This window comes from Manihot esculenta, chromosome 16 (assembly GCF_001659605.2).
Source record: "Manihot esculenta cultivar AM560-2 chromosome 16, M.esculenta_v8, whole genome shotgun sequence".
In the NCBI taxonomy this organism is placed as follows: Eukaryota; Viridiplantae; Streptophyta; class Magnoliopsida; order Malpighiales; family Euphorbiaceae; genus Manihot; species Manihot esculenta.
Window position 1 is genome coordinate 33,317,682 of NC_035176.2, and position 23,610 is coordinate 33,341,291.

The 23,610-nt window shown below is 35.4% G+C and overlaps 1 protein-coding gene and 1 long non-coding RNA gene across 7 annotated transcripts; both read left to right on the plus strand.

Moving 5' to 3' along the window:
• Positions 1-4,999: 4,999 nt before the first annotated feature.
• On the plus strand, positions 5,000-8,976 carry LOC110603162. 6 transcript variants are annotated; one of them, XR_002486107.2, is made up of 7 exons: positions 5,005-5,859; positions 5,963-6,111; positions 6,405-6,531; positions 7,247-7,586; positions 7,693-7,765; positions 8,382-8,568; positions 8,643-8,976. It is a non-coding gene; the product is annotated as an uncharacterized LOC110603162 (long non-coding RNA). The 6 variants fall into 6 exon arrangements; XR_002486106.2 differs by lacking the exon at positions 7,693-7,765 and having other exon boundaries at positions 5,008-5,859; positions 8,368-8,568; XR_002486104.2 differs by lacking the exon at positions 7,693-7,765 and having other exon boundaries at positions 5,014-5,859; positions 6,384-6,531.
• A 2,285-nt stretch (positions 8,977-11,261) lies between these two features.
• LOC110603817 (probable protein phosphatase 2C 59) lies at positions 11,262-19,022 on the plus strand. Its single transcript, XM_021741745.2, has 10 exons — positions 11,262-11,526; positions 11,782-12,039; positions 14,269-14,396; positions 15,097-15,195; positions 15,310-15,468; positions 16,141-16,227; positions 16,322-16,413; positions 18,178-18,252; positions 18,462-18,591; positions 18,674-19,022. The coding sequence occupies exons 2-10, from the start codon at positions 11,960-11,962 to the stop codon at positions 18,715-18,717; spliced, it is 894 nt and encodes a 297-aa protein (XP_021597437.1). The 5' UTR covers positions 11,262-11,526; positions 11,782-11,959; the 3' UTR covers positions 18,718-19,022.
• Positions 19,023-23,610: the final 4,588 nt, after the last annotated feature.

The following is a 23,610-nucleotide window of genomic DNA, read 5'->3' on the forward strand; positions in this document are numbered from 1 at the left end:
GAGGCCTAATCGCCCTGACAAATGTTTTCAGGAAGTTAGTCAGGAGGCCTAATCGCCCTGACAAATGTTTTCAGGAAGTTAGTCAGGAGGCCTAATCGCCCTGACAAAATGTTTTCAGGAAGTTAGTCAGGAGGCCTAATCGCCCTGACAAAATGTGTTCATGAGCTAGTCAGGAGGCCTAATCGCCCTGACGAAACGTTTTCAGAAATCAGTCAGGAGGCCTAATCGCCCTGACAACTCTGTTTTCAGAAAGTTAAGTACAAAAGAAATTTTACAAGTGAGTCAGTTAGGAAGAGGGCTATAGGTGACAACTTCTTCCTTTATGTGTATTGTTGTGATGTGATGCATAGCATGAGAGCATATGTTTTTATGAACTGTTTCCATGGTTTCCGCTCACTGGGCTTTAGAAGCTCATCCCTCTCCCTTATCCCAGTATTGCAGGGCCAGAGTATGATCAGAGTAAGCTAAGAGAAGAAGGCTAAAGAGCAGAATAATGAGAAGTTATGTCATAGTATGGATTGAGGTGTAAACATGTATATGTTTAGAGAAGTTTTATGTTATGTCAAGTTGTATATGTTTAGCAAGATGATGTAAAGTTCAAGTGATAATATGCTATGTTATGTATGCATGTATAGTATAGTTGTGGACATGATGATGTATGGACATGAGCTATATGAATGTATAGAAAAAGAATGTTGTAAAGATAAAGTAAAGTTAAGAAAAGTTAAAGAGATATGGTTAGAATGTGCTTTGCCTAATGTATAGAGGTATGGTTTGCCTATGGTTGGCTAATCCTGGAATGGTACATGATCAATGAGTTTAAAGAGAAATGTTTTCATGATGCATGAAATGTTTTACAGATGTTTTTTATGGCCAAGCCTAATAAGTATGAGCATGCAGGAGTTAGGCTTGGAAAAATAAAAAAGGAAAGAAAAGTTTCAGTTACAGTCCCTCGGGGTAAGCCTGGGGTGTTTAAAAGTATAAAGTTTTATGAAAAGATTGATCATGTATAGGATTAGACCAGAAGTATAGAAGGAATGTCAGGCTTACTACGGGTCCCGGCGGCCTTAAGCCGATCTGGATCCTAGTGCCGAACAGTTTGGAGCCGTTACAGAAGGGTACCGGTTTCCGGGCTGTTACATCCTAGGTCTTTCATTGAAAACTCTTTGCTTAAGACCTGCAAAAAATTCTGAACTAGTGGTGTTGAAGATCCTGTTAGCAACATATCATCCACGTAAATTAACAATACCAATATTCCAGAGATTGTATGCATAACAAACAAGGATGGATCAGCTAAACTACAAGTAAAACCATAATCAATTAAAAACAAGCTCAACCTATTAAACCAAGCTCTCGGAGCCTGCTTTAGACCATACAAGGCACGTTTTAACTTGCAGACATAATCAGGATATTTTGGATCTTTCAGTCCAGGTGGTTGATCCATATATAAATCCTCGGTTATAAACCCATGCAAAAACGCATTTTTTACGTCTAATTGTCGAATTGGCCAATTTTTCACTAGAGCAACAGAAATAACTAAGCGAATAGTTCCAGGTTTAATAACAGGGGAGTAGGTTTCGATGTAATCAATTCCATCGAGTTGATGAAACCCCTTGGCCACTAGTCTAGCTTTCAATCTATCCAAATGGCCATCAGATTGTAATTTTGTTTTAAAAACCCATTTACACCCTATTATATTCACATGCGATGGTCGGGGAACTAGTTCCCAAGTGTGGTTTGTCTGTAAAGCTTGATACTCATCTAACATAGCCTGCTTCCAGCCTGGATGTGCAAGTGCACTCTTAACAGTTTTTGGCTCTGTAGGTATATCGGGTGAAATAGACACATGTAACGCATACCTCGGGTTTGGCTTCACTATTCCAGCCTGTGATCTGGTGACCATCGGGTGACGAGGCTGCAATGCTTCGGCCTGTATCCGTTCTGCTGGTTCGTAAGCCAATGGTGCTGAACGAACGTCAGGAAGCATCTCACTGTGATCCATTTGAACTGGTTGTAGACTGCTGTCAACACTATTACTCACTGAGGTACCAGAAACTCGTGCAGTAGCTGAAGGTGACAGAGATGCCGAGTCTGATGTAGTTACAGCAGTGTGTCCACCAATGTTTTCCTCTGCTGCTAAGGTATTTTGGCCTGTGTCTGCAACTCTATTGGACCTACACAACGGAGATGGAGACTGCTGCTCCTGTTCTATTTGTTCTGGAGGCAGTCCGTCATTTGAACCAGCATCAGAATGTGAATGATGAGCTGCTTGTGGATCGTCACTTGTTGGATCATGTTCGGTATTTTGTTCTGTAGTTGGTGCAGACACAGTTTGTTGTGCAGTGTCAGTTGCAGTACCCTGCTGATCTGCTGGCATAGAGTCAACAGGTTCTATTCTCCGATTGTCACGTGTTGCTGGAATTGACAGTGGTAACACTGCTGAACCTGCACTTTCATCAGAACTAATTGGAGAATCAATAATCCCAGTAGCTGGTAACCAAGAAGTCATAAGTTTATCAACAAACAGTTTATTTGGAGATGCAGATTTATAAGGAAACACATTTTCATCAAAGCTCACATGTCGAGATATTATAACTTTCTTAGTTTTGGGGTTGAAACATTTGTAACCTTTGTGTTTTTCACTATATCCTATAAAGACACATAAACAAGACTTGGGATCGAATTTATGTCGTCTTGTGTCCCATATATATGGAAAACACTTTGATCCAAAAACACGTAGGGAGCTATAGTCAAAATCATTGCCAAACAATTTAAAAAATGGTGTTTCATTTCCTAGCACAGTAGTAGGCAACCTGTTCATTAAAAAAACTGCTGTTTGAAAGGCATCTACCCACATAGACAATGGTACATGACTGTGATACATCATCGTCATCCCTAAGTCACGAATAAACCGGTGTCGTCGTTCGACAGCACCTGTTTGCTCAGGTGTATGAGGACACGACACTTGGTGTTTTATACCTTGTGCAAGAAAATGTGATGACAATGCATTATTTAAAAACTCACCTCCACCATCAGAATGAAATACTTTGATTGTCTTCCCAAATTGTCGTAGGACAAACTGTTCAAAGGCTTTATAAGCAACAAAAAAATCGGATTTTTTCTTTAGTGGTATTAGCCAAGTGTATTTAGAGTAATCGTCAACCAAGCAAGCATAATATTTAAACTTAGCAAAAGATAAAACAGGGGCTGGTCCCCATAAATCACAATGGATTTTCTCAAACACAGTGGTACTTTTATTGGAAGACAAACTAAAAGAAAATTTGCTCAACTTGCCTAACTGACAGCTATCACATAATAATCTAGAATGCAAGGAACCTGTGACATCTATAAGGTTCTTATTAAACAAAATTGAAATCGCTGAAGATTGTGGATGTCCCAATCGTTGATGCCATATGTCCGCCGTTCCAGCCCTAAACCGTTTGGAGAAATATGCTTTTGGGTTTCCAGACAAGATATAAAGGTTATTTTTTCGTGGCCCTTGTAGCAGTACCTGTCCCGTCTGTCGATCCTTAACAGAAACCGAAACGTTAGAAAATTCACAATTCACATCATAATCGTCTGTTAATTGACTTACAGAAAGTAAATTTTTTTGAAGAGCTGGAACAGAGAGTACACTTGAAAGTGGTAATTTTTGTTTCTGTTCTATAGACGTCTTTCCAACACCATCGATGGAGAGGAATGTTCCATCGCCGATGGTTATGGAATCTGGTCCATAATAGTCTGTTAATTTATGTAATAAACCTTTGTTACCTGTCATATGGTTTGACGCCCCTGAGTCTGCAACCCAATCTGTATCTATGACGTCTGTATCCAATGTGAGTGCCGAAAGTGCCTGGGCAGGTGTGCTTTGTTTTTCTTGTGGAATCCACCAGCAGATCTTCGCGACATGACCTTCTCTGTTGCAGTATTGGCATATTTCGTTCTTGTATTGCTCTCGTTCTGCTTGTGTCATCCGTCTACGACCTGTCGGGGGAGGTCGTCGTTGGGAAGAATATGAATCCTTGTTTGAAAAAGAGTTTTGTGTTTGCTGGGCTTGGAAACCACGCCCTTGGGAATTAAACTTGGGTTGCCGATTTGAAGACTTACTGGAAGAATTTCTTTGATTTCCATAAAAAGCGACATGGGAGATTTGTTCGAGACCCGTTTCGCTTTGTGTGGAGAACCACTGTCGACGCTGGTCTAAGTTCTTGAGTTGAGAGACCAGTTCATTAAAACTGGGTCGCGGTGGTTTAAGCATCGTCGTAGTAAACGTCTCGTACTGGGGTCCCAGACTTGTGAGGAGACAAAAGACTTTTTCTTCGTCCGGTACTTTTTTCCCGATTGCGGCTAAACTATCGCAGAGTTCTTTAAACAAGCGCAGATGATCAGGGATGGACCGATTTTCCTCTTTGCGAAAATAGGTCAATTGCTGTCTGAGAGTAAACTCCCTCTCTTGAGAATTTTGGGCATATGCATCCTTCAATGCATTCCAAACAGCTCGAACTGTTTCTAGCCCGATGACAAGTCCGAGTGATTCCTCGCTCAGGGTGCCATAAATCCACCCACGAAGTAATCTATCAGACTTTTGCCATGCTTTGAAGACGTCTGAGTGTTGTGGTTGATAATTTTCTGGGATTGGGTTGGGAGGGGTAACGAATTTTTGATCTTCAGGGAAGCCAGTAGTCAGGTGATCTGACAATTCTTGACTTTCTGCTAAGCTCAAAAGTTGTTCTCTCCACAAGGGATAGTTTGATTGCTTGAGTTTGAGGGTTACAAAATTAGCTACATTTAGAGTAGAAGCCATGGCGAGCAGATCGTTATGCTTTGATACCAAAATAACAAAGTGAAGAAGAAGTATTCTTTATTAATGTGAAGACTTCATAATACAAAGAATATCAGTATACATTCAGCTTAAATAAAAGATTAATAACTAAGTTTGCTAGAAAAGTGGAGAAAAATAATGAAAAACCTCACTTGAAAGAGAACGGATCACCCAAAGAATCTCAACCACAAAGACTCATCCAAATAACATTATTTACAAATTACACCTTATCACTCCCGTACTCAAGCCTAAACACAGCATCCTTATCTCTCCTGAGGGGTGGATTCGTCCTTATTACTCCCTGAGTTAATACAGATGAGTCACGAGAACACACACAGTTTGCTTTCTAATTTAACTTACTGCGATGCATCTCTTTAAATTTTCATTTTATTTGATCGCTCTGTACATTAACTTTACTCTTTTTTTTTTGCTTGTTTAATGAGATTGTACATTCTTGTAGTCATATTCAGGTCTATCTTGAATGAACAGGTAAGCACATGTTTGATGAAATTGATTACATCCTAGAGGATCTAGAAGGGAAAAGTGCTGGATGCTTTGCTTCCCTCTATGGTTGCTGATAGAGGCAGGAGTAGACGACACACAGATTAAGGAGAAAGAGAAGAGAGGAAGGCAGAATTCTTTACTGAAAGAGATTAATAGTTCCTAAACACTCAGTATTCTCAAATAAGAACAACAGAAAAGAAATAGAAATAGAAATATTAGCTCAAGCTAGCCCAACTATTGCCACAAACAAATTCCCAAAATCAGGCATACCCCCCTCCTTACGAGGATTCATTCTATATAGCTGTCTCTATGCTCAAATGTCCCTGGAAATGGTATCTCCTTAATTCCTTCTAACAGAATTATTCCCTCTTTGATTACCTTCCATCTGTCCACTTCTAGAAACATTCTGCTGTCTCTATTTCTTCCTAAATACACCCTTGAAGGCTGGGGCTGAGTATTGTGTCCCAACAACATTTTTACCTATTACCGCTGCTTCTATCATTTGTCACCCATGTGTGTTTTTCCATGCTCATGTCAGTATTTTCAGTTTGTACTGAAATTCATTATCATTATTATGAATTACCAAGTAGTTTTATAATGCACTTACTAGATTTTCCCATGCTGGTCCTCATCCAGGAAACCAGGCCTTCTTGCATAATTTTGATTTTACGATGATAGGAGCCTTGGGAGGTATTCATCACCATTACAATGTCGGGGTCATTCAAATGGTACTGGCTGTTTGGTTGATGATCTGATGAGAGAACCACTTCAGTTTTTCCCTCTTGGTAAGTATAATTTTGTTCGACTACATATGAAGTATTTTAGCATGCACGTGGCACTTTTTTTTTGTGTGTGTTAAAAGGTATTTTACCACATCTCAATGTCAATTTCTCTGTATCTATTTCCCTCAACCATTCCAAGTTATTACATTACCGAAAGTCTTCCATCTGTAAATTAAAAGTTCTTTCTGCATGGTGATTATTCCAAAAACTGTTCCAGTGCATTTTATTTGAGAGTTGACATTTTGTATTTGTTGATGAGTCTTTTATTCTTTCAGCTTGTGCATTTTGTTTATCAGGAGTCTTTTGTGTTTGGCAAATGATTTTCTTTCTCTGGGATGTATTCCTGGAGGTTTTGATCCAATCAGTTAAGGACACGAGCAAGCATCTTTTGGTGATGGGACTAGACAATCTTGAGAATTTGAGGTTTGCAATATTATTCTTTATCATATACAGTTAGTTTTATTTATCTTCTCCATCTCTTGCTGGATTTATGATCAGTGGTTTGATCAATTTTATTTGTAAGGACATAATGTCAGCAAGGCAATATTGACATGTCGAAGTTGTTCAGCCTCTGTTTTTAAATTATTCAAATTGTTTTATGAAAAAAAGATAAACATTTATGAATAAAACCCGAGTGTTAAAGACTCTACATTTCAGTTGTACATGAGTAGAAATTTAGAAGTACTAATATCATAACGAAATATTTACGTGGGGAACTTCTGGGAACATGGCTGTTGAAATTGAAAGCTTTTTCCATAGCAAGCAAGTTTTGCTACTTTTCTGGGCTTTAGTAACTTTAGAGATCAATTAAGTCACAAGTGGACCACCCCTGTCCCTGCCCCTTGAGCCTGGTTTAATTATTCATTGGCTGATAAGCAACAACATAAATTCCTTTGGTTGTTCCAAGCCAACTACTGGTAACTGTAGAAGTGTTAAATTTGAATTGAATCAATATGGGGAGTCTCAACATCTGAATAATAGGCATGATGGCCAATGGATTTTCAAGGATCTGCTAAGCTCATGATTTATATCAGGCAATAGCACCAACATTATGGTGTTATGTATATTTTTAACTTCTCGTTTCCCTGGGACAACACAATGGTGAGAAGGGCTCTGCTGAGTCTATGATTTATTTCAGGCAATAGAACCAGCTATATGATGTTATGTATATATACTTCTCCTTTCCTGGGACGACACAGTGGTGAGAAGGGCTTTGGGATCACTTGAAGGCACAGGTAAGGTTCTGGATCTGAATTGCAAGTTGTGGAGAGTACGTATCCTTTTGTCATTGGAAGGCCTTAGGTGGACCCAAATCCTGATATAAGAAGAATTTTGAGGGAACTTCTCATCTGCAATAATGGATCTGTGAGATGGACTTAGTTAGACTGACTGGCAGGGCAATCTAGTCCTTAAAAATTCAGTTCTCTTGTACACAATCCGCTTCATGCTTTAATCAGAAGATTTTGCTTCTTAATAAGGTAATCTTATTTTCAAGCAGAGATTCATAGGTATAAACATGCATTTGTTGATTCATGCTACTGGTAACTTTTGGTTTAATTTTATGTTGTATGTTCTTTGAATTAGAGCGACAAAATGGACCCTTATGGGCCATAACATATGGGTGATCCTTAACCCCAAGCAAAAAGTTTGAAGAGGGGTAAGCTTCTCCCAAATACTGTGATGATCGTGATAGCCTTTTGCTTTTTTTCTCTCTCTCTCTCTCTCTCTTTTCCCCCTTGTTTTGGGGGGGAGGGTGTTTTGATCTTATGTCTTTAGTGGTGCTTGGCAATTAACTTTTCCCCATTGCTTGCAAATCATGATCTGCATGAGATCAATTTTGTGCTTACTGAGATGCAGCGTCTAATATTTGCTTATCAGTATGCAACAGTTTTTGAGGTGGTACCTGAAATTTGAGAGATTCTCCAGGCCAAATTACTTGTATTAAAGTATCACTTAGGTCTTATAAGTTTTGTTCTTGATGTTGATACTAGTAATAATTAATGTTTTGATGGTGGATTATAGTATTGAGTATGATATTGTACAGTTGAGTATAACATTTGATTTGATGATATTCTCAAAAAAAGAAAAAAAGATTTAATGACCAGACTTTTGTTTTTGTATGTATGCACTTCCTGCAGCTGTGAGAATCTATGGATTTGATGACCTATAGGATTAATAATCTTTCATTAATAGTATCTGATACACACCAAAGAAATGCAGGACCTCCTTTATGATTTTATGTTTCGGCATTTCTGACAGACCATATACTTCAGGTCCTTCACATCCAGCTGCAAAGAGAGCTCACTGGTTTTGGAGGCGAATCAGAAAGTATCCTGTTGCTTCCTAGATGTTTCCAGCGTTGTTATGCAGCCACAGTTAGCCTCAACAATTGAACAGAGGTAGTTGGTTTTGAAAGTGGAGCTTGGTCTTCGAAGCAAATGCTTAGATGTGTTCTACATGGTGAGATGGTCTGATATTCATTGCTAGTTTGTGTAAAGTAAATAAATAAAAAATTAAGTCCTTTTATTTAGCAGGGAAATAAAGACAGACCTTTAATTATGGAAGCACATACTCCGGGACCCAGAGATCCTTCACCATCTCACCGGATGACAAAAATAGGAACTTAGCTTTCTTCTTTCCTCTCTAGAAGGACAATGGAGGTGGAAGGAGAAGATAAGAACTAATCAGACAGACGATGTGTCTCTTTCATTCTCACAGTGAGTTTTCCTCCATGCAAGGGAACATTATTACAAATTTCTTGTCAATATCTTAAGAATGTGGTCCCTATTTAAACAATCGTTTAAAATAAACAATTATAAAATATTTTGATATAATTAAATACTAATGAAAGAAAACTTTTATTTTTAATAATTAGACTGATTGATATAATTTTAGGAGAGTAGGTCATTAATGCATGAATATTTGATCATATCATTGTCTCCATTAATGGGGATTGATCTCAAATTAGTAATTTAATCAATGAAGCATTAAATAGAGACGTCTATATTGTTTTATGTATAATTTGTGAACGGACAAAACCCATTGACCCGCTTTTGCTCCTAGCCTCTAATATTTTTCTGTTTCTCAAATACATTGTAAATTTCTTAATAACTTAGATTATTGTAGTTTCATGTTAAATGTACTTGACGCTTTCTTCTTTCTCTATCCCTTTACAAAATTCGGTTTTCAAATTAAGCATACTTAGTTTCAATAATTTGACTACTTATAATTTAAGGAATAAAAATTCATATTTTGAATGTATCATTTAAGAATAATAACAAGTAATTATCATTTTAAACCTTACTGTTATTTTTAGTATTTTTTTTATTTTTGTCAATTTAAGCTAATTTCAAATGTTGCTGAACCAACTTTAAGGGATTGTTTGAAGCACAAATTAATAAAATTAACAAAATTCTTATTTTATTATACTAAGTGATGACTCGTGAAAATAAAGTATCAGCTGAATATAAATGATGGTCTTATAAAATATTGAAGTTTGAGCTCATTGAGGTAACCGGGCTTAGGCGAGGCCATAGGACTCACAGTGGACCATCTCCAAAAATTGAGGCCCGCTAATTCCAACCGTAATGTGTTAGTAGCCCTCAAAAAAATATCACGGTCATATTTTACTGTCTCGGTATTTAGGTGTTGGATTTAATTGAATTCAACTATTATTAATTTTTAATAGTATTTATGAAAATTAAATTAATTTTAAATAAAAATTAATTTAAATTAAATCAATTTGATTTAGTTCGGTGGTGGAATTTTTAATCAATTTTTTATTTTTTATATTTTATTTTTAATTTTTTAAAATTTAATTAAAATATTTTAATTTTAGTTATGGTTTAATATTTCTATATTATAAAAATAATATAATATTATTTAATAATCAGTTTAATTCGATTTTATTTATTTTTTTCTAATAAAATCAAATTAAAAATAATTAAAAAAAATTTAAAAATAAAAATTAAACTGAATTAAAAAAATAAAAATTAAATCAAAATTTTATATTACACAATTTTATAAGTATTTTTTCAATTTCAATCAAATACTACTTATCTATCATTACGATAATAAAAAAAACACACATAATGTAAATTGAATTTGGCATTGCCGATTAAGCATTTAATGAGCTTATTACTATCCATCTGAATTTGGTACTGCTACCGTGTACCAACCTTTAAAAAAAAAAGAAAAAAATACTATAGCTTACTATTGTAGAGGACAAAAGAGCAAATATAAAGGGATGGGGAGGTAGAGAAGAATGATCACCACGTTTTTACTAAATCACATTATATCAAGGGAAGTTTATGCTCTCCAAAATATAGTTTAAGCTCCAATCGTGTAATTATCCTTCTCGAAATTATTATTATATAAATTAAATAAAAGTATGAAGGAAAAATTCACTCTTTAAACGTTCAATCAATCTTGAAGTCATCAAAGTAAAAATATAAGGGAGAATTCTCATCACCATAATTATGTGTCCATCCTTCTTCAGATGTTCAATCGATTTCGGAATTAACACTAACTAAAACTACAAAGGAAAAGGAAATATTTTACCATCATACTAAAATAAGTATAAAACTTCAAAATCTTGTTTGATTAATTTATACTAAATTTAGTTATAATTAAAATAAACTATATCAATAATTATATAAAAATAATAATATTTTCACCATATTTGACTATTATCTATGAAAAATACCAACATTTAAATTAGATTAAAATTAATAAATATAAAAGAATCTCCCTAATGCAAGCCATTGGATTTTTCAACATAATTAAGGCTTTATCTTAAATAGATGGGATTATAAAACTGGAGTATTAATTACTCCATACATATGGACAATTCTAGCGAAGAGAGGTGGAGGAGGAATTCGGTGCAGCAGAGCAGATGCCTAGAAAGTCAAAGCATAGGAGATAACTACTCTCATTAACCCAAAAGGAAATTTACCCTGTGAGTCACTACAAAATGAAAAGCAATAACAGCATCTTGCATGCACGACACGTGTCAAAGAAAACAGTAGGGGAGACGATTTGTTCACATTAGCTACTTTGGCTTTGAATCGGTCCTACCGTAAACCTGCCTCACGCAACCTCGACGCGTAATACACCCATTTTTGGCATGAAATAGAACAATAACAAAATCCCCTTATTTTAAGCTAACTGAAAAACTAAAAATATTTTCAATTTTCTTTTTTTAATTTTCAGAAAAATTGATCTGGTTTTTTCGCTTGTGTTCTTCTTCCTTCAACAAAACCCAAAGCCAAAACTGAAATGAAACAGAAATCGCTTCTTGTTTTCTCCTTCTCTTCTTTCTCTAGAAATTTCTCTCTTTCTCATTTTACTCTTCCTTTCGCTTTTTAACGCCTTTTAAGCTTTCTGTTTCTCATGGCATTTCATTTCCCTTTCCTTCAGGTTCTCTCTCTCCCTAAGATCCATTCTCTCTTTTTTGTTGGTACTTTTCATTTATCTGTTATTGAATTTCGTTTTTATTGCGTTTAACCAGTTTAATCTCATTCAATTCTATTATCAACACAAAAATTTTGATGCTTTTTACGTTATTCTTGGATTGAATGTGCTATGCATGTCATTACAACTCTAAGATCGATCTGTTCATTAGATTTCAGTGTTTTTATGTGCTAAAGCTTTGAAATTTTTGTTTATTTGCAGGTTAAGCTCGATAATTCCTGAATTAGAAATAATACCATAAATGTCAACACCATAGGGGTTGAGGGTAGGCTAATTATTCGCTAATAAACATCAAAACTGTTGTTACTGCTGTTTACTTTGTTCTCTAGCCTTGATCAAAGAGATAAAAGGTGGGCAAGCTGAAAGTTTTAGCAAGAGTATGGGTTACCTCAATTCAGTCCTGTCATCTTCAAACCCGGTTTATGCTAATAATGCGCCCGTGAGCGGTGGTGGTCTCAGGTTAAACCTTTTAATATTTTATCAACCCTTGCTTAGATCTATAGACGTTTTTGTTTGATCCTTTTGTTTACTATTGTCTTTGGTTTAATCCTCTAAATGTTTCTTTTATAATTTACACGGTTCTGTTATGTGTATTTGTCAATTATGTTGTCTGTTTTCATGATTTATTTGTATGCTTTTTTTTTTTTTTTCCTTTTGCTTCAGCTTGCTTGTTGATTACCATTCATGCTGTGTCCAATTTTGTGAATTTGTCAAATAATAATGACGATTACTTGCTGTGATTGGTACTATGTTGGTTGTGTCAACACCATTCTTAATTGGTTTATTAACTTTATCAAGTCACTGTATTTGTTTGGAAAGAGGCCATCCTAATATGGGTTATATCTAAAGCTTAAGATTATCATTAATTTTGGTAGCTTTAGAGAAGATTCTTGTTATTTTGTTTCTTCACTAAGATCGAATTTTGCAGTAATCTTAATCTGATTGGCTGTGGGTGCTAATATTTTCTTAGAAGGAAAATATAAGATATTAATGGAAAGAATAGAGAAAAGGAATTGAATGGTTGGTGGTATGCTGTCGGATTTTGTTGTTAGTGCTTCTGCAAATAAATACTGAAATCTATATGCATGTGGGGCTTACTAATTATCGTATGAAGTTCCAAAGGTCTACGTTATTATGATTCTTTGCTTCTATTATCAGTTGGAAATCTCTCGGATGTCGTTTTCTATACTTTGGCAATGTGCAAAACGAGAGAAAGTAGACTCTAAATCACTTTTTTTTTTGTTGGTTGTTGAACTTCCTCTTGCAAGGTAACTTGTTAGTTGTTGTTGCTGTGTTCTTTGTCGGATTTGATTTTATTAGATTTTTCGTGTGGATACACGCCAATGTTGCTCTTATAGAATGACTTCTCATTCTTTTCCTTGGACTTGACTTTGCAAATCCAACTCGTGGATGGAGGATTCATGTGTCTTAAAATGTCATTTTAAACCCGTGAATTTGAGTAACATTATTGCATTGGAAAAAAAATTATGTATTATTTTTACGATAAACTTTTATTCTCAAGCTTCTTAAGGTTATATGCTTTAGATGGAAATATTTAAGCAGTCTTTATGTAACTATCGCAAAAGTAATATTTGTAAGGTTAAGTGTTTTGGGTGTATACTTCCTTTTATGCAAGATGCATCTTGTTATTTTGTTAACTTGGAAGTTAACAATTTGTCATATTGCTTTAAAGACTGATAAAATTTTCGAGGGGCTTCCAGCGACTTTTTATCATTTCAAAATTCAGATGGGATTAAATAATTGTATTAGTTTAAAGCATTATTATCTCTCTTTGATGTGGTTGGAATCAGATTATCAATGTTTCAATTCGCTGTTCTCATAGCCACCGTTGTTCATTGAAACTAGTTTGATGGATTTGTTGCATACTGCAGTACACAACAAGATCTGCATCTTTCTTTCTCTTATTTTCCTTTGTATTTTCTTTTTAATGTCTACCTGTTGTCAGAACCTTTTATCTTGAGTGAATTTATTTATTTTAGTACTTGCCCCTACTTCAGCTTCTTTGTTCAAATATGACAGTAGCTTTAGAACGGTTGGCTCACAACTAAATAAAAGCCAAACATAGGTGAGTAATGGAACCTTCATTTATGTCAATCTTGATGTGAAATCTAATTGTTGATAGTCCTAGTTTAACATGTCAGCCTGTTTAATCTCAATATAAACTTTAATTGAATATACTTGTCTAATTCTGTCTGAAATAATAAAAAGTTGTACGAAGCTATTCTCAAAATTTAATCACAGCCTTCAATGCATGATGACAGCTCATCTTAGATTAACATCCCTCGTCCTTGTCGTTGTCTAGTTTGAACTTTTTTTCCCTAATATCAACATGTTACCTGTTGTTTTTATGAAGTTCTCTATTATATGCTTTCTCAAAGTCAGTGGAGTATCCATGCTGAACTATTTATTTGTCTTTGTGTACTTTTATACATTCATTTACTTTGTTGGTGTGCTTTTTTAATTATTTTTTATGAATTTGGTAGAACATGTTTGTCTGCCTACTTGGAGTAGAGGCCTCATCTAGTTCGTCATTGCTTTGAAGAAATTTTATTTTAATTTTATAAGTACTTCAATCTTTTATGCTGACAAAGATGTAATGTTTCTAGTGTCTCATTTGGAGTTCATGGGACTTGTCTAACAATAAATTTTACGTGTTTTCTGCAACAGTCAGAATGGAAAATTCAGCTATGGATATGCAAGTTCTCCTGGGAAACGAGCTTCCATGGAAGATTTTTATGAGACAAGAATTGATGGTGTTGATGGAGAGATAGTTGGTCTGTTTGGAGTTTTTGATGGTTTCTCTCTCCCTCTATCTTTTTAGTGTTTTAAGTGTTATGAACTGTAAGATTACTTTTGCAAAATATATGATCATGAAATGCAGATTTGGTAATGGAAAATCCACCAAATGCAGAATGGACAGTGTTCATTTAATTATTAATTCCTTGTGTCTCTCACTCGTCACTTATTTAGTGTTCCTTTTTAGTGCAGTACAAGTGTTAATTTGTATGTGAAAGTGTAGTGAGTTGATAATTCTTGCAGTTATCTCCATAGAGCCTTTTGGAAGTTCTTGGGTTTTGTTTCTTTTTGGATTTGAATTGATAATCTTCCTTCATAAACATGCCTTACCCTTACCACAATTAGTCATTAGATGAGATCAAACTTTTGATATATTAGTATATTAGCTGTTTATATTTACTGTAGCTTCCAATGGGGGAAAGTTGCAGAAATGATTTGTTTCTTCTTGGGCCGAATGTGTTGCAATAATTGAAGCCATCTTTCAAGTGTCAGTATGGATTTTTTTTGCTGGATGCTATACAAGTTTGTTCTACCATTTGTCAATTCCTGGTTAGGGCTTTTTGACTGAAATATGAAAATGTAACTATATGGTGCTGGCTTCTTGTATGGTTCTAACATCATGGCACATTTCCATATTTTTGCTGGTTTCCTTTAAATATGTAGATAGATAATGCAGAAAATATCTGTTTTGTTCTTTAGGTCATGGAGGTGCACGTGCTGCTGAATATGTGAAACAGAACCTTTTCAGTAACCTGATCAGCCATCCAAAGTTCATTTCTGATACAAAATCTGCTATAGGTTTCAATTCCTAACCTTCAATATATTCTATGTTTTGACAATTTTTAAATCCTTCAATCGACAAACGTAACTTCATGAATCATGCTAGTCTTAAAATTTTCCTTTCCATTGCAGCTGATGCATACAATCATACAGACTCTGAATTTCTGAAATCTGAAAATACTCAGAACAGAGATGCTGGATCAACTGCTTCCACAGCCATTCTTGTTGGTGATCGTTTACTTGTTGCCAATGTTGGAGACTCTAGAGCTGTCATATGCCGAGGTGGCAATGGTAAGATTCAGAAGAATTACTAGTTAGGTGATAGAGTTCTGTTAAATATGTTTGCATGGGAGATTTATGGTTTTAATGTCTCAAACTAATTAGATATGGTATTGCTAGGATATTTTGGTTAATAATTAGGAAGAATACATAAAGAGGAAATGGGAAGAAATAGAATAAAGCCATGTGAGATAGAATGGTAAAATTGCTGGAAGAGTGTGAAGAGAAACCTTTGCTCTTTGCCTATAATTCTGGAGACAGAAGTCTAACAGGATATGTAAGAAATAGCTCCAGATTATGATGACTTGTGATATGATGAAATTTCGAAATGGGAATTGGACTTTAGTATGATCATTACCTTTTTCCGATGCTCACTGGATGTTACTTTCAGAAAAGGTAATTCTTTTCCTCCTTTCATCCCAATGTGAAAGGAAAACGCCAGGCAAATATCCCAGAATTTTCAAATAGGATACCAGTATAGGATAGTTAAACAAGAAACAGTAAATGCTATGGGATGGAGTGTTAAAGAAAAAAAATTCTTCTGCTATTTGGTGATTTTATAATTATATGTCAGAAAGGTACACCTCTGTGCCTTTTGAGAACCTTGTTGAAAATTTGCAGGTTACTGTGCTATTTAGTTGTCTCATAAATTAAGTTGTTAAATTTTCTTGCCCTCTTATGCAGCTATTGCTGTTTCTCGAGATCACAAGCCGGACCAAACTGACGAGCGGCAACGGATTGAGGATGCTGGAGGGTTTGTTATGTGGGCAGGCAAGGACTACATTCTTTCCATTTTATTAATTTATCAATAGCTCTTCTTTAATTTCTTCCTTTACATGCTTGATGACTAAAAATACAATAACAGGGACGTGGAGAGTCGGTGGAGTTCTTGCTGTCTCACGTGCATTTGGTGATAGGCTTTTGAAGCAGTATGTTGTTGCTGATCCAGAAATTCAGGTCTGATTCTTCTTGTCTAGACCATTTCGTAGGGATGCAAATCACGCCGAGTTATAGAAAGTTTAAGTTAGGCTTATGACATTTAATGCAGGCTTGAGCTTGAGTTCAGCTTGTTAGAAGTTCATTTAAGCTTGAAAATGAGCTTGTTACAAAGATCGATCTCGAGCTCGATAAAACAAAGCCTGAGCTCGAGCTTGATTTAGAAATTAAATCAAACCTGTTTTGCACACATTTTCATTTCTATGAGCCATTAATCATTATTGTTTCAAATAGTACAAAAAATAAAAGGAGTTCATAACATATTACAAGAAGATAAGAAACCAATTATGACAACATAAAACAAATAAAAACAAATAATTCCACTAAATAACATAAAACAACTAAATTTGAAAACAAGCTAAATTATAATTATTAAATTTTAATATATTATCATTTTATTATTAATGCATTATCATTTAGTTTTAATTCAAATATTAGAGTATTTATAACTTTTTAAATCAAAGAGTACTTATAACATTACTTAATATTCAGTATTTTATATTAAAACATATTTATTATTTAATATACTAATTTATTCCTCATAGAATTACAGCATTAACTTGATTTTTATTACAAATTTAAAATTAAATTGTAAGTAATTATATTTATAAATATATACTTTTATAACGATTATGCTATGGTTTTAAATAGTAGATTAGCTATAGAAAAACCACAATTAAAATAAATATAACTCTAAATTTTTAAAATACAAAACTATGGATGAATCACAAATGATCTAACCCATAAGCCTTTTTCACGAGTTTATAAATAAGCCTATCATTGAACCTATTTACAAGTTATGAACCAGATTACTCACGGACTCGTTTGACGAGTCAGCTCGCGAATTTGCCCATAAACTTGGAAACAAGTCAAACTCACCAACCCGAACGAGGTGAATATTGCTAAGCTTGAACTTGACTCATTTAGAAAAAGAGTTGAGTCCGGTCGAGTTTTTATAGAGCTGAGTCTTGAATAACTCCTGAATAGCCTGGTTCGTTAACACCCCTATCATTTTTGTTTTATGTATATAAATTTGTTGTCAATGTGGTAAGCATATGCTAAACATATTTGAGGAGCTAACAAGTGATTTAAAAAAAAAGGCTGGCAGTATCAGATGACTAACTCCTAATTTAGCTTAGAAAGAGAAGTTGCCAATGGCAACACGTGCTGTGGACTTTGTTTGTGTGCATGTGCAAGCATGCAGGTACAAATAATCAGCCTGATAAACTTTCAAAAGCTTTTGTTGATCACTTCATCTATTCTTTCATTTTAGATTTCTCTAGTAATCTTATCTAATGCGTTACTCCAATTACCACGAAAAAAGGTGCTTAAGCATATGCTAAACATATTTGAGGAGCTAACAAGTGATTTAAAAAAAAAGGCTGGCAGTATCAGATGACTAACTCCTAATTTAGCTTAGAAAGAGAAGTTGCCAATGGCAACACGTGCTGTGGACTTTGTTTGTGTGCATGTGCAAGCATGCAGGTACAAATAATCAGCCTGATAAACTTTCAAAAGCTTTTGTTGATCACTTCATCTATTCTTTCATTTTAGATTTCTCTAGTAATCTTATCTAATGCGTTACTCCAATTACCACGAAAAAAGGTGCTTATAAGATGAGTTGGTCAGTAATGTGAAAACGCTTCTGATATTCTTTTGTCTTCTTTTGCTTCCACTTGAAATTTGAGTGCATTTCAGCTCTGAATATCTTTTTGGAAATTGCAGGAAGAAAAGATTGATAGCTCACTCGAGTTTCTTATCCTTGCAAGTGATGGATTATGGGATGTTGTCACCAATGAGGTTTGCAATGATAACTTTTATTACCTAGTACAATCTCGTATCATCAAGGGTGGATTTAGTCATAGTATTTGATTAGATTTCTTTGCATATTTAAACTCTGTTGAGCTTTGACAAAAAAAAAAGAAAGAACAGAAAAAACTCAGTTTAGGACAGAGAATATGCTGTTTATTGTTGCCAGCACCACCTGATGCAGTATCTTTTTTTCTCAGGAAGCTGTTGAAATGACCAAGCCGATTGAGGACCCAGAGCAGGCTGCAAAGAAGTTGTTGCAGGAGGCATACCAGAGAGGCAGTGCAGACAATATTACGTGTGTTGTCGTCCGCTTCTTGGCCAATCAAGGTGCTACTTCTCGTGGGACCGTTGGTGTTGCTTCTGTGTGAAAATGCTGTAGTATTGCTGTGCTAAGGGTTTAGTTTTGCAGCTAATGGAAGATACTGGCATAGAAATTATGAAGTGTATAGCTAGTCAGGGAAACACAACAGTGGCTTCCTGCTGTGCTAGGATAGAAGAGGTGGACAAACTCAGAAGGCTGCTAATGAGGATTACATTACACATTTCAGCCTCTAGGAAAAGAACCGAATATGAGGTCTAGTTTATGTACTTTGTGTCTTTAAGTAGTGGGAAAATGTGGACTTGTTTATCTGTAAAGAGTCTTGAGGACTTGCGTCTCTGTTGTAAATGTGTTTTAAACTTCCTTTTATCGCTTTTTGTTAAAACGCTTTTGTATTTATGGCTTTGGTTTAATTGTAGCTTGTAAGCTTTCCCTTCAATATTGGCCCAGTCGTGCAGTGTCACTATTTTGAATCTGTTGTGAAGATATGAATGTGAGTCCGGTTTTTGAGAGCTTCAGTCCTGTGCTTCCATGTCTCCGCTTCAATTCCGGGTAATGCCTATATTTCATCACAATCCCCGATACTGTGGCCATGAGCCAACAGGGCCTGCGAGAAAGGGGAAATAATAATTAACTAATTTTTTAACAATACTTGAGGGGAAAAAAAAAAAAATTCTTTTCCATCCAAACAGGCCTATGCAACTATTTTATATTTCATAGGAGACATAAGCTTCTTTCCTTTGTAATTTCTGCAATGATCTTGCAAGAAGAATGATATTTAACAGCCTAACCTGGTATGGTGTATCTGTTTATTAAACACATTTTTGCTGAAGCTAGGTTCGAGTTTTCTTCATATCTCCTTATAAATTAAAAAGCAAAAAAAATGAAATTTAATAAGTATACAATTTAATAAACAGATATAAATATTTCCCTTTCCTCGTAATATCTGCAGTCCGTGTGCAAAGGGATTAAATTTAACAAAATAAATAAAGACATTAAAAAAAATTTAAAAAGAAAATGCAAGAAAATTGCATGAAATTACACATAAAAGAAGCATTAGAGAGAGAACTCAGAAGAAGAAAGCAGTGTCGGCAAGGCAAATTTTGCCATTACGCACGACGAGCGAACAATATTTTATCATCATGGTCCTCTCTTAATAGAACAAAGCAGGCAATAAAGACATTGGTGGATAAAGGCAAGCAAACATACACAAGTAAAACATTTCAGCCAAGGCCCTGCCTTTGCGCAATGGGAACCCCAAATTCTGCAACAATTTATAAGGACTAAGAGCCAACCTTTGGAATTCTATGGCTGCTCAGTAATTGGTTTTTTAATTAAAAATAAATTTTTAAAATAAACTCATGTCTCACGACGTTGGAATTCTATGCCTTGCTCAACAAGGTGGGACTTTTCAAAAAAAAATAATAATAATAAGAAAAAGAACTCGTGCTCAGCAAGGTGGGTTTTTTATTTGAAAAAAAGAAGAAAAGTAATCTTTCTCATAAGGATATTAATTTATTATATATTAGTTTTTTTAGATGATAATTTTTTTATCAGCTTATTAATATATCCTATTTAATACACATTACAATAAATAAAAATATAGTAATTTTAAGAATAGTTAAATAATATAAGTTATTTAACTTTTAACAAAATAATGAGTATATTGTACATGATTATTGATAACTGTTGGATCTTGAATATTCAGACCACATTTGAGTTTATGAGGGAAGATCATATTATAACTCTGTGAAAATCCAATACGTCGATCTATCCATCTAAGCGTGGTCCAGACCCTGCGCCAACAGGACAGACAAAGCAGGCTCAGCCCCAACTGAGAGGGATCCAGCTCAACTGACTTGATGGGTTAGTGGGGCAACAGACCCCTACACATTTGAGATTATATCAACACAGGCGCCGGAGGGAATTAAATGGCTGCCTGATGATGAAAAAAAATACAATTTGTTCGTACATACGATCCTGTGTGACAATGATAGGTTGTACTATAGCAGGGTGACAATTACATGTCACTAGAGGACAAAAGAAAAAAAAAATAAAGAAAGGGAGGCATAAGTCATTCGGGCTAAGTTCACACACACATACCATAATCCAACATTCTATTGGATCTCAGAATATCAATTGAAGTCATCAGTAGGAAACGAAGGAGATCTTTTCGTTACTGGAGTTCTCATCCTCATCATACCCATTGAGATCCATATGGCCAATCACGGCAAAAACCACACCAGAAACACCCCAAACGACCTGAGTTCTGCTTAAGAAGGACCACAATTTTTATTTTCCAGCCCTACCGCCCCACTAAACCAACCACTTGTGTTGTTTAACCCCTCGTCAAGCTCGGCAGGGACCATGTCCCGAACTACCCTATTTGACCAGGAGCTAAAGAATATGGCTCTCCAACTCTAAAACACTGCTCATTGGCTAGGGCAGATGTTGTAACAAAGGGGACTCAATACCCTATTGAGCATACCCCTAGTAGCTGAAGGATTCAATGTTAACGAGTCGCAACCCATATTGAATCACCAAACCCCTCAACAAAGTAGCAGGAGGACGGGTCATAGAGACAGAGAGGCTAGCAAGAGAAACGAGCCTATGGCCAGAATAAGAGGCTGAGTAGTAAGGTATCTCATCGAGAATGATAGGGCCGAAAGTTATTCTTCTAAGTTGTTGGAAAGGTCAGAATGTGAAGAGCTAAAAAGAAACCACCGCTGGAAAAAAAGGCCAAGGAGAGAAAGGGCAGATGTAGATAAGAAGCTAGAGAGGTTGAAGGAGCAATTCCTAACAGAGTTGGGGGCACGGGACAATAGCAGCCTCCTACTACCAACCTCATCCTCGTTCGTGAGATGGGTACAGCAAAAAACCATCCCAAAAAATTCATAATGCCGACAATGGCCGCGTATGATGGTATGGGGAACCCTCGGGAGCATGTCTTGAACTACAAGACGTTCATGGAGCTTCAGACTCACTCGGACGCCCTGACGTGTAAAGTCTTTTCCACCACCCTTACCGGACCAGCCTGAGCATGGCTCAATAGTCTGGAAATAGGAAGCATCAAAAGCTTTATAGACATAGCCATTGTGTTTATCAGCAGGTTCATCACCGGAGTCCCAACGAAAAGAAAAACAAGCTACTTAAAAATGGTCCAACAGAGGAGGAATGAGTCCCTAAGGGAATAGGTGGCTAGGTTCAACACGAAGGCTCTACAAATCTCCAATCTCGATGAAGCCAGGGCAATAAAAGTCATGCAAAAGGGGACCATCTCCCCAGAGTTTTTTGGATCGTTGTGCAGAAAACCACCTACTACCTTGGTAGAGCTGATGATGAGAGCAGAAAAATACATAAGTAGTGGGACAGGAGTACTGTTGAAAGGGCCAGATGGATTCAGAGTGTATTATGTTTTACGCTTCGGGTTCCCCGCATCCAACAACATGACAGAGTATGAAGCCCTTATAAATGAGATGCAGATAGCTTTGGGAGTAGGAGTGAGCAGTATTCGGTTCAAACCAAAAAAATCGACCGAACCAAATTAATTTAAAAATTCAGTTCGATTTTTTATTCAATTCGGTTCGGTTTTTAATTTCAGAAATTTCACTTATTTCGATTCGGTTAGATTTTGATTAGAAAAAATTGAAAAAACTGAATCGAACCGATTAGTGATCATAATATGTTATTTTCAATAATATAAAGAAATTAAATCGTATTAAGATTAAAATATTTTAATTAAATTTTAAAATACTAAAAATAAAATGTAAAAACTAAAAAATTTATTAAAAATTAAAATCGATCAAATCGAATCGAATCAGGCCGTTTCGATTCGATTCAGTTTCTGACCAAAATTGGTTCGGTTTGGTTTTCATAAATACTAAAATTTCAGTTTTCGGTTTATTCGGTTCGGTTCGGTTTTGAACCGAACCGACCGAATGCTCACCCCTATTTGGGAGTGGGGCAATCGACTTCTGGGTAAACAATGACTCTGAATGTGTGGTTGTCGAAACCGATCAAAAATAATCTTTTTGGTTATCAACAATTTTACAACCGCAGATAGTGACAAAAGGATCGAATCCACAGGGAATTGGTACTTACCTATTTTTCTTATCAAGACTAAGTAAATAAATAGACAATAAAAGTAAAATGGGGTTTTGAGATTGATGAATTAAACTAATACTAAAAGCAATAAAGTAAAGCAAATAATAAAAGTAAAGAAGATTCAAATATGAGAAAAGCTCTAGTTAAAGAATTGGATCCACTTCAGTTGTTGGGATTAATCATTGATACTTCGGTTCCTTTGTTTGATTAAATAAATTAGTTATGGAGATGGAAGACGCTTCTCACCACCATATCCCTCCTTAAGCATAAATTAATTAGGGAACGTCCTCTAACTAATCACTAATCAACAAGTTGCCAAGGAACGTCTTGAGCCTTTGACATCTAACAACTGTCAATTGCATTAAAGACCTAATTCTAGCTACCCAAACGCATGGTGATATTGCTAGATCATGTAATTTCCTTAGTTTTTACACCTAGAGTTACTTGTGTTTGAATAATTCAAGCAATTACAGACTTAAAACTATCCAAACTAACAAATTATTACCTTGCAATCAAGAATCAATTGGCCCTATTGATCTAAACCACAAAGCAACAATGTAATTAAGCATGAAATTGCATAAATATTGAAAAACAAAAGTTAAACAATATATGTTCAGATCTCCCAATCCATAAAACAACCAAAGTTTCACCTAATCTTCAACTAGAAAAAAAGGTTTTAGCCACTCATGACTGAAACAAAACCAAAAATAAAAGAAAGGAAGAAGAAGAGAGTGGCCAGCGGTGGCTTGGCTTTGGAGAGGTGTTCGACCGAATTAGAGAGAAGGGAAGAGAGGTTCGGCCACTTATGTTGTCCTTTTATAGATGCATGTGTTACCCTAGGTTTCCTTATGAGGTGGAGTCTTCTTTTGAATTTCAAATTTTGAATGTCCTCTTTTGATTTTTGAATTTTGAATGCTTAGGAG

Excerpts from the sequence above, each read along its gene's own strand:
- LOC110603817 (XM_021741745.2), top strand. The coding sequence starts at position 11,960 with ATGGGTTACCTCAATTCAGTCCTGTCATCTTCAAACCCGGTTTATGCT. Across the intron at positions 12,040-14,268 it reads GTGAGCGGTGGTGGTCTCAG|TCAGAATGGAAAATTCAGCT; the intron begins GTTAAACCTTTT and ends TTTCTGCAACAG. Across the intron at positions 18,592-18,673 it reads CCGCTTCTTGGCCAATCAAG|CTAATGGAAGATACTGGCAT; the intron begins GTGCTACTTCTC and ends TTAGTTTTGCAG.